Source organism: Myotis myotis, unplaced genomic scaffold, assembly GCF_014108235.1.
Source record: "Myotis myotis isolate mMyoMyo1 unplaced genomic scaffold, mMyoMyo1.p scaffold_m19_p_8, whole genome shotgun sequence".
Lineage (NCBI taxonomy): Eukaryota > Metazoa > Chordata > Mammalia > Chiroptera > Vespertilionidae > Myotis > Myotis myotis.
Window position 1 is genome coordinate 14997276 of NW_023416390.1, and position 11076 is coordinate 15008351.

Here is an 11076-nt window from a genome sequence, read left to right on the forward strand (position 1 = left end):
GATCCCCGGGCTTCGGGAGCAAGCTGCAGAGCGTCCTTCTCCGCGTGGGGGCCGGGAGAGGGGCTGCTGCGCCCCCAGAGCTTGGCTACGGCTTTTCCTGGTGGAAGGACGCGAATGCCACCTGCAGGCCCGGGAGCAGGGCGCGCTGGGGCTGGTATTCTGAGACCCACGCCGCCCAAGAGCACCCTGGGCTTCGTGACAACCTAGGGGCAGGGGGAGTGTTTCCAGGTCTACACTAGACCGAGGGCCTGGGCTAGTCTCCTCCCCAGCGTGCCCCGACGTGCGGTAGTCTGGAACCGCCTTTGGCCCAAAGAAGAGTGGTCCAGGCGATGAGCGTGGATTGCTTTTGGGGGCCGCTCCACCCGCAGCTAGAATGCCAAGGATTGGGCAGTTGCGCAAGGAGGCATGCCACAGTACATATTTTCCGCCACCACCAATGACTGGGTCTTTACAGCGGCCGAACCTATATAGTAACACCCACCTCCCCTTACCCGCGGTTTCACTTTTGGTGGTTTCAGTTACCTTTGGTCAAATGTAGTCCTGAAAACATTAAATGGAAAATTCCAGAAAAACACTGTTCAGAACTTTTAAATTGCGCACTGTTCTGAATAGCATGATGAAACCTCCAGTCCTCCGGCTCTGTTCCTCCTGAGACGTGAATTATCCCTTTGTCCCGCACATACGTGCTGTATACTACACAGCTACCCACTCCTCAGTGACTAAGGCTTAGTCACTTGGTGGCCTGCTGCTCAATAATCAGATCGACTACCTGATACTGCATCATCCCAGTGCCTGTGTTCAAGTAACTCTTACCTATATAATAAAAGCCTAAGTGACCCTTACAGCAGAACAACCAGAACAACCGGTTGCTATGATGCGCACCGACCACCAGGGAGCAGATGCTCAATGCAGGAGCTGCCTCCTGGTGGTCAGTGTGCTCCCAGAGGGGGAGCGTGACTCAGCCAGAAGCTGGGCTCACTGCTGGGGAGCACAGCAGTGGCCGAGAAAGAAGCCTCTCCCACCTCTGTGGCAGTGCTAAGGGACTGTGAGCAGGCGGTAAGGAGCGAGGGGTCCTGAACTGCGAGAGGGCACAGGCTGGGCTGAGGGACCACCCAAGTGCATGAATTTTGTGCAAAGTCATCCACTTTGGGGGCATTATTGTATAGTATATTATTATTGTTCTATTTTATTGTTAGTTGCTGTCAATCTCTTATTGTGTCTAATTTATAAATTAATCTTTATCATAGGTATGGCTGCTTAGGAAAAATGTTTGGTACTATCTATGGTTTCAGACATCCATAGCGGGTCTTGGAATTTGTCTCCCTTCCTCCCATAAAAGGAAACTACTGTAATGATAATTACTAATACATTATTACAAATAAACCTAATTGTCGTTGCATTAGAAGATAAAGATAATGAGATTATTATCTGGGTTCCAAAGAAGTTAGATAAAGATGTGAGACCTGAGAAACCAGTGGGTTTAAAAAAAAAAAAATCTGTCCTCTTCAGGGAATTATTTTTTGTGTATTCCTTCCTCTCGAAAGCATGGGGGTAAAGGAGCATTTTAGATAGTGATTTGTAGGATAATAACATGCTTGTGTATTGCTGCTGGGATTTCCTGTCCCCAAATTTATTTTTTTAAATTATCTCCAGCATCGGATTATTACAATTACTCTTTGAAGATAAACAGATATAAAGGGCACTGCACAGGTGCATTTTTGACACTAGAGGGCACTGGTATTTTTCCTAAGAGAAAATGAAGAAATGGCACTGTGCTTGATTTTTGAGGCAGATTAACAGAAAGTAGCTGTCACCTCCATCTATTCCTATAGAAATGATTATAGAGGTGTCTGAGTGTGTATTTCATCTCCAATATGAGACCCAAAGTCACCTGAGATTGTAGCTTTATATTGGGTTCACATTTTAATTACTGTTTGGCCACTACTAAAAGTATTTATATTCATTCTGGTTGCAGAAAGGATTTAGGGCAGCCTTCAAGATACATACAATATCCTATAAAATAAAAGCCCAATATGAAAATTGACTGAATGGCAGAATGACCGGTGGGACAACCGGTCACTACGATGTGCACTGACCACCAGGGAGCAGACGCTCAATGCAGGAGCTGCCCCCAGCCTGCAGGCCCCAGGCCAGCCAAGGTGGGTGCCAGCAGGGGCCCCCCAACTGTCCCGCCGGTTGCCCCACAGATTGGCCCTGATCGCCGGCCAGTCCTAGGGACCTTACCCATGCACAAATTTTGGGCACTGGGCCTCTAGTAGCATGATAAAAGCCAATGAATATAGGGGAGGAAAATGAAGAAAAGAGAGAATATAGTAAAGAACCTATATTTGAATTTAATCACAAAAAGTATCACAAGGTAAATTTAACCACAACATGTATTCCATCAAATTCTAAACACTGCTGAAAATGGGCTGCAAATTTGGCTCTAAGCCAGTGTGGGAAGAAAGGTAACACGTATGGGAGTGTCAGCATCTAAAACAGTGTTTCCTAAGCCATTAATATAGGAACTCTGTTATCATTGAAAAACATTTTTGTAGACCCCTAGAATTGACTTATAATACTGTATATGCATAAAACTAGATATGTGCTCCTTATGCTGCTACCTTTTATCCTATCTAATAAAAAGGGAATATGCTAATTGACCCTCACACTGTTGCAAAGATGGCGGTGCCCACAGCCAATAAGGAGGGAATATGCTAATTGACTGCCATGCCCTCAAAGATGGTGGCGCCCACAGCCACAAGATGGCTGGCAGGGAAGGGCAGTTGGGAGCGACTGGGCCAGCAGGGGAGGGCAGTTGGGGGTGACTGGGCTGGCAGGGGAGCAGTTAGGCATCGATCGGGCTGGCAAGGGAGTGGTTAGGGGGTGATCAGGCTGGCAGGCAGAAGCGGTTAGGGGCAATCAAGCAGGCAGGCAGGCAGAAGCGGTTAGGGGCAATCAAGCAGGTAGCAGTCCTCGTATTGTGAGAGGGATGTCCAACTGCCAGTTTAGGCCCCACAGGGATTGGGCCTAAACCGGCAGTCAAACATCCCCTGAGGGGTCCCAGATTGGAGAGGGTGCAGGCTGGGCTGAGGGGACCCCTGCCCCCAGTGCATGAATTTTGTGCACTGGGCCTCTAGTACAGCTATAAAATAACAAATTTATAGACAAAATACTAGAAACAAAACTATAAAAAATACATTACTTGGCAACATTAAATAAATGGAATAAATGATGTTTGGCTGAAATTAAATTATTGCTTGAAATGTGATTATGAAACCATGGATAAGTGGGGGACTACTGGACATAAAGAAAATATGTCTACCTCAGCAAGAACTCTGTGAAATACTTAACATATTTAAGAGCCATGTCAAGGAAAAGGAGCCCCCCCAAAGAATGAGGCCCAGCCAGCATGGCTCAGTGGTTGAATGTTGACCTATGAATCAGGAGGTCATGGTTCGATTTCCAGTCAGGGCACATGCCACGGTTGTGGGCTCGGCCCCCAGTAAGGGGCATGCAGGAGGCAGCCAATCAATGATTCTCTCTCATCACTGATGTTTCTATCTCTCTCTCCCTCTGTCTTCTCTGAAATCAATAAAATATGTATCAAAGAGAGAGAGAGAGAGAATGAGAAGGACTTTCTGGGGATGGTAGAAGAATCAGCAGAGTCTGATGGGAGCCAAAGCAAGAGAAAGTTTCCAAAAAGGAGGGGGGGTACTACAGAGAGGGCAAGAAAGACAAAACCTGAAAATAATTTTGGCAAGAGGACCTCAGGAAAGCACTTTAAGAATAATAATCCTATCAGAATGATTCTAATAGAAACCAAACTAAAGGGGATTGAAGTGTGAATGGGAGGTGGAGAATTTTGAAGAAAACTGTTTTCAGAAGGGTGACTGTGAAGAATCCTATATAATAAAAGGCTAATATGCAAATCGACTGAATGGTGGAACGACCGGTCGCTATGACACGCACTGACCACCAGGGGGCAGATGCTCAATGCAGGAGCTTCTCCCTAGTGGTCAGTGCTCTCCCACAGGGGGAGCAGCACTCAGCCAGAAGGCCAGCTCACGGCTGGAGAGCGCCGTGGTGGGAGCATTAAGGATGTCTGACTGAAGGCTTAGGCCTGGGAGGGGTGGGCCTAAGCCTTCAGTCAGACATCCCCCAAGGGCTCCTAGACTGTGAGAGGGCGCAGGCCAGGCTGAGGGACCCCCCCCCCCTTCCCAGTGCATGAATGTTGTGCACCGGGCTTCTAGTCCGACATAAAATCTTAGCCAACATAATTTTTGATGACTGCATAATTGTTCATCATTTGATTGTATTACTTTGATGTGGTTTATGTTGATTAAAAATTTGTTTCCTTTTTACTGTTTTAAATAACTGTCACAAACATATTTAGATATACTTTAATTTTACACTTGAATCAGTTTCTTTGGGTAGATGGTTAGAGTTGGAATTGTTGGATCAAAGAATGTAAACACTTTTAAGGTACTTGCCGAAATCGGTTTGGCTCAGTGGATAGAGCGTCGGCCTGTGGACTGAAAGGTCCCAGGTTCGATTCCGGTCAAGGGCATGTACCTGGGTTGCGGGCACATCCCCAGTGGGACATGTGCGGGAGGCAGCTGATTGATGTTTCTCTCTCATCGACATTTCTAACTCTCTATCTCTCTCCCTTTCTCTCTGTAAAAAATCAATAAAATATATTTAAAAAAAAATAAGGTGCTTAAACAGATCCATCAAATCAATTTCTCAGAGGGATACTTATTTATGTTTTCCCATGAAGCACAAGAGAGTGCCAATTTCATTGCATCCGAGACAGAACTGAATTTCCTGACCTTTAAAAACATCTTTGCATTCTTTATTAAAGGGAACAAGGACTCCTTTGAGAACTGATTGATTCTAGGCCTGGGGTAAAGACAGTTCAAGAAGAGCTGGTATATTTTAGGGTCAGAAAGTAAGGAAGTAACCTGGCCTGCATGGCTCAGTGGTTGAGCATTGACCTATGAACCAAGAGTTCATGGTTCAATTCCCGTTCATTGCATATGCCTGGGTTGCAGGCTGGATCCCTAATGTGGGGCGTGCAGGAGGCAGCTGATCAATGATTCTCTCTCATCGTTGATGTCTCTATCTCTCTCTCCCTCTCCCTTCCTCTCTGAAATAAAAAATGTGTATTTTTTTAAAAGGAAAAAGAAAGTAAGGAAGTGCTCAAAAGGTGATGGAGGCATGTGCAATGGATGCAAAACAGTAAAATGAAGCCACACATACTTCTTTTACATTGATGGGTACAGGACAGTTAATAAGCAACATTTCCAGCCTGTAGAGATGGTATGGGGGGAGGGGACATGACAATGAAGGGTTCTGTGGTCTGGTGCTCTGGTGCTGCAGTTGTGTGCTGAAGAGTCTGAAAAAGGAGAATACTCTGGCATTTCAAAATGGGTGATATTTTAGATGCAAAGAGACAAGATAGGCTCACTTAAGGAAAAGATTAACTGTAATCAAGGAAGCTACAGCCCTAGGAGTGAGTACCCACTATGACTTGCTTTTAGTTAGGAACTTTTATGGTTACTTTCGACCCGTCATACTGGCCTCCCCTGAGCTTGTCAGGTTTAGTACGTGGCCCCTTTTCCCTCCCTGCCTTAGACACTGTGCCAAATGGTTTATGTGCAGTTTTTAGTTAATCCTCAAAAAAAAAAAAAAAAAGTCTATTAAGTGGGTACTATTATATCGGCCCTCTTTTACGGATAAGAGGTCTGGGGCCTAAAGAAATTAGTCATTTGTTTAAGGTCACATGGCTAGTCATTGGCAGAGTCGCCCAAGCATAACAATCTCCGCTAGAGACTTACTAGTAAGTGCTCTCCACTGCACAGTCAAGGCCAGTCCGCGAGAGCACCGAGCGCAGGTACGTGTTACGAGCGCCCGCATCATCGCACACAAACGACGGCCGCCGTGCAGCCCGCACCCAACTGGCGGGTGACCTGGCGCGCCTGATGCTCACGTGCGCAGTCGCCCGGGCCGCGTCCAGGAAGGCGGAGGCCGCCTGATCCTCGCCAACTGTCCGGAACGACTCCATCTGGGCTGGACTCCCTCCGCCTGAACAGCTGATCCTAGCGTCGCGACGACCGGGAGGAGAGGGCGGAGCCGGCGGCCGGGGCAGCTGCGGATTGGAGGGGAGGGAGACAGGGGGCGGGGCTTCGGGGGGAAGCGAGGAGCCGCATCAATCAGGTAAGCAGCTCTGCTTCCTGCCGCAACGGCCCGCGGCCGGAGTAGAGCGGCCCTGCGCCCCGAAGCCGGCTTCCTGCGCCCGAACGGGGTGAAGCGGCGCTGGGGTGGAGGGCTCGGCGGCCCGGGCGGGAGGCGCAGGTAAGGGCGGGCGTCTGGCGCGCCGCCTGCTGGGGCTGGGAATGGGGAGGAAGGCCGGTTCGGGGCGCTCCGGGGTCCGAGCGGAGGGGAAGGCGAGAGCTGGGTTCCCCGACCGCGGCTGGAGGCCGGGCTGCGCCCGCGGCTGGGCAGAGGCGGGCCGAGGACCCGTGCCCGCTGGTAGCCGGCTCCCCTGATTCCCGGGCTGCCCCTGGTCATGTGAGGATGGAGAGCCGGGTGGGACTGTTCTGGAAGAGGTTTCCTTGGAAACGGGAAGTTCCCGCGTCCTGCGTCCCTAACTGAGCCTGTTTGGGGTGCGCAGCCCAGTTCCTCCTCCCGCCGGTGGATGCGCTCTGGATCTGTGTGTTAGGGGCCCCCCCTGGACTCGGAAAGAAAGTTCCTGGGCTGCAGAAAGGACAGCAGCAGGGGGTTCACAGGTGTGGACGCCTCCTTCAGTGCTCGCCTCGCTCTCTGAGGCTGTTCGTCTCTGCCGTGCTTCACAGTCTAAGACAGTGGCTCTCAACCTTCCTATTGCCGCGACCCCTTAATACAGTTCCTCGTGTTGTGGTGACCCCCAACCATAAAATTATTTTCGTTGCTACTTCATAACTGTAATGCTGCTGTTATGAATCGTCATGTAAATATCTGATATGCAGGATGTATTTTCGTTGTTACAAATTGAACATAATTAAAGCGTAGTGATTAATCACAAAAACAATATGTAATTATATATGTGTGTTTCGATGGTCTTAGGCGATCCCTGTGAAAGGGTCGTTCGACCCCCCAAAGGGCCGGGACCCACAGGTTGAGAACCATTGGTCTAGAGGAGACTTGATTTCCCAGCTAGGAGTTGCTCCCAGCAAGAGGGTGAGACTGGGATGTGATAGGCATTTTTAAGGAATTAAGGTTCTTTTGTCTAATAGAGAGACTGTTCTTAAGACATTCCAGAAATAGGAGAAATGCTGGGATTCTGTGTAAAGCAAGTTATGTATCGTGTCTGTATATGTTGAATGATCATGTATTGATTCAGTGCATCCTCTGTTGTAAAATTAGTACGCTATGGACAGTACAGGTAGTTGATTGGTACATTGCACTGTCTTATTTCTGATTTATTTGCATCTTATTTCTGACTTACTAGAATCTTGTTTCTGATTTACTTGAATCTCGTTTTCTGCCACTCCAAAAATTCCCACTCCATCAGGATTCTTAGAAAAACACATTCTTGGTGTCTCGCATTTGGGTTTGTGGCAGAGATTGAGAAGGTTAAGTCTCTTCTGTAGAGCCAGACTACTTTCCTGAATCCTCCCCTTTTCTTTTTGGGATGAGTAATATGGATCACGTTGTGGTTTTCCTTTAGTGTTTCTGTTGGCCTGGCGATCAAAAGTTGAACAACAACAAAAAAATCTTCGTTAATGAAGACTAACATTTCTGATATTCAGCTGTCTTACATTATTAGATATGTTTTGAAAAAACTACTTAGAAGCCCTGGCCGAATTGCTCAGTTGGTTAGAGCGTTGTCCTGATACGCCAAGGTTTTGGATTCCATCCCTGGTCAGGGCACATACAAGAATCAACCAATGAAGCATAAATAAGTGGAACAACAAATCTCTCTCTCTCTAATCAATTTTTAAAAATTTAAAAAATACTTGAAATGACGACTGATATTTGGATCTTTTTTATGTGCAGAAATTTTGATATTGGCTGGCAGATTGGGTTTATTTTCTACATTTTAATACCTGATAAGCCCTTCAGGCTGCTTAAGCAACAAGAGTGTGTGAAGTGGGTCTGCAGATAATCAATAGCAGTCTTCCAATGAGAAGAGGCAAAGCAAGTACTGGTGATACATGGATGAATAGGTTAATACTTTTAATTACCGATCAGTCAGGAAAGAGTCCTAGTTTATTTCAGAGACAGTTGTTAAGCTACCAGAGAATAAGAGTTGTAAGGTAGGTGTGTTTTTCCCCCCAGAATCCTGATGGCATTATGTAATTTTTAAATTAACTCTGTGGTTGTATTTATATTTCACATACTACATTTGATGAGTGTTTTCATGGTAATTTTTATCCTCACACCTCTCTAGCTAACTAAAGAGTGGGTGACTCTTAAAAGTAATGCTAGGACTCTGGGCAGACTGCTAACTCTGCTTTTGATGGTACTTTTGTCAAAGTAGAATGCATGTAGGCTGATTTCCGAGTCCTGAGGCTTATTGCCATTACATTATTCTTTCTTTTCAAGTACTTCCACCCCCCTGTTTTTGACATTTACATTTGATCAGTCTCCAGCTTTTTTACTAATCCTTTATGGGAAAATACGGATTGTCACGACACTTGGAAAGGATTGCTGACTGGGCTCCCCAGTAGAAGATGATGATAAAGAGGTTCCTTCCCTCTCTCCTCCCCCCTCTTCTCTCCCTCCTCTTCTCCCTCTGCTCCTTCCTCTTCCTCCTTTCCTTTTCCCCTCCCTCCGTTTCAATAAACATTTACTGCCAAAATTCCGTTCAAGTCAGTGGTTTCAATTCTGTTTTGTTTAATTTATTAAGTAAATTATTAATCAGGCAACATCTTGAGTGATTAGAATTCAGAATGGCTGGATTTGGAAGTCTGTGTCTTTAGACTTCTTTAGAGCAAGTCATTTTGCTCTGAAGAAGCACTCTGGCCGAACCTGGGCTTTGGTTACAGCTCTCCCACTGACTGGTTGTGTGACTCAGGAAAGTTGTCTTAGGCTCAGTGTCCATCAGTTCCCTCAAAGGTAAAACACAGTAATAAGGCCAGTTCTGTACACCTTTCAGGATTTTTGTAACAACTAAATGAGATGGTAAATATGATTTTGAAAGTGAAAACATTTTATAAGGGTATAATGTCCTCTTTGTAAAGTTTAAATTAGATGACAAAACTATAGCACTTTAATGACTAGAGTTATGCATAGTTCATGGTTCTTCCCTTTTATGTGAAGTATTAATCAGTATGGCAGGAAATAGACATCAGTGCTTTTCTCTAACTTCCATCTGGTGATCTGGTTACCTTCATTCACTAGTACTGCTTTGGTTTAACTAGGAATTTTGGTTAGTGCCTGGGAGGAAGATGATGGGGAACAGCTTTGTTGATTTGGTTAGTCCCAAGGTGTGGAGGCATAGCTTGAGGTAATTTTTGAGTTGTTTTCTTTTAAAATACATTTTTATTGATTTCAGAGAGGAAGGGAGAGGGAGAGGGAGCAGGAGAAACAGCAATGATGAAAGAGAATCATTGATTGGCTGCCTCCTGCACGCCCCCTACTGGGGGTCGAGCCCACAACCTGGGCATGTGCCCTTGATGGGACCCTTTAGTCCGCAGGCGGACGCTCTGTCCACTGAGCCAAACCCTCTAGGACTGAGGTTTTTTAAAGTGTCGCTATGGGATGACTATTTCATTTTCTTGGAAATAGTTACCCTTTATAGTTTTTTAAAAGAAAAATTTGGAGTCAAATAACGCTTTTAGGAATTTATATGCTGTGTAAAACTGGTTTCCTCCCATAACATAAAAAAAAAAGCTATCAAATATCTCTCCAAAAAACTTAAAAATGAAAAAGATAAACTATATAAAAATGCATTTTATTTCTTTTTACCTGTTCACACTTATGCCCTGCTTCTAATTTTTAAATACTTTCGATAATTTCTGTAATTTGAATAGCAATGTTGACATTAGATTGGCTATATAATCATGATTTTAGGTGAGTGAGATTTATTTATGATCCAGGGGTGGGCAAACTTTTTGACTCGAGGGCCACAATGGGTTCTTAAACTGGACCGGAGGGCCGGAACAAAAGCATGGATGGAGTGTTTGTGTGAACTAATATAAATTCAAAGTAAACATCATTACATAAAAGGGTACGGTCTTTTTTTTTTTTTTAGTTTTATTCATTTCAAACGGGCCGGATCCGGCCCGAGGGCCGTAGTTTGCCCACGGCTGATAGAATCTAGATAGAGCATCGAGTTTTCAAGCCTTAATTTGTAGTTTGTGCTAAGCTATGTGATTTATTTACTCTGGTTTTCATAGTCTGAATTTTCAGTTATTTAGGGATGCTGTCTGTAATTAACGCTTGGGCTTCCTGAGGAACCTTATATCTTGTGCTTCTTTCTTTCATTTTTTAGACTCATGAAATGGCCACAGATGATAAGACTTCCCCAACATTGGACTCTGCCAATGACCTGCCTCGATCTCCAACTAGTCCTTCGCATCTCACACACTTTAAACCTTTGACTCCTGATCAGGACGAACCTCCTTTTAAATCAGCGTATAGTTCTTTTGTAAATCTCTTTCGATTTAACAAAGGTAAGACTTATTCTTAAAGATTAGAGAACCTACAATTTTGATTCTCTGAAATTCTCTTGTTCAGGTTTCATCTTGTGTCTTTGCAAGAGGGTAAATTATTAACAAGGAGAGAGCTTTAATCATAGGTCACAGATTTACTGCCTAAGAGAAAGCTAGAATTTTCACTGTAATATTATTTATTGGTAAGTGAATATCTGAATAAATGTTAAAAGAAGGTCCCTTTTTAAAGTGTCACCCCCCCCACACACACACACACACTCTTTTTTTTTTTTATTATGTTTCAACTTCTTAAGTTCACAGAATGAACTTTGTTCTTTTAGGGATTAATAGCCAAAACATTTTTAATTAAAGCAATGAAACTAAAAGAATCAGCACATGGGAAAAAAAGTTATTTTTTTTTTTCAAAAATGGAAAC

The 11076-nt window shown here is 44.9% G+C and overlaps 1 protein-coding gene across 14 annotated transcripts in view; it reads left to right on the top strand.

Moving 5' to 3' along the window:
- The first annotated feature begins 6197 nt into the window (after nucleotides 1-6197).
- Nucleotides 6198-11076, top strand: part of PIKFYVE (phosphoinositide kinase, FYVE-type zinc finger containing) — a 75082-nt gene continuing 70203 nt past the window's right edge. For 11 of the 14 annotated variants that reach the window (XR_004969163.1, XM_036318770.1, XM_036318776.1 and 8 more), the window contains exons 1-2: nucleotides 6229-6357; nucleotides 10481-10661. Coding sequence is in view for 11 of the 14 variants with exons in the window: in XM_036318770.1 (XP_036174663.1) it covers nucleotides 10490-10661 (172 nt within the window). In the remaining 3 variants the exon portion in view is untranslated. The other 3 variants (XM_036318780.1, XM_036318781.1, XM_036318771.1) reach the window with 2 other exon arrangements.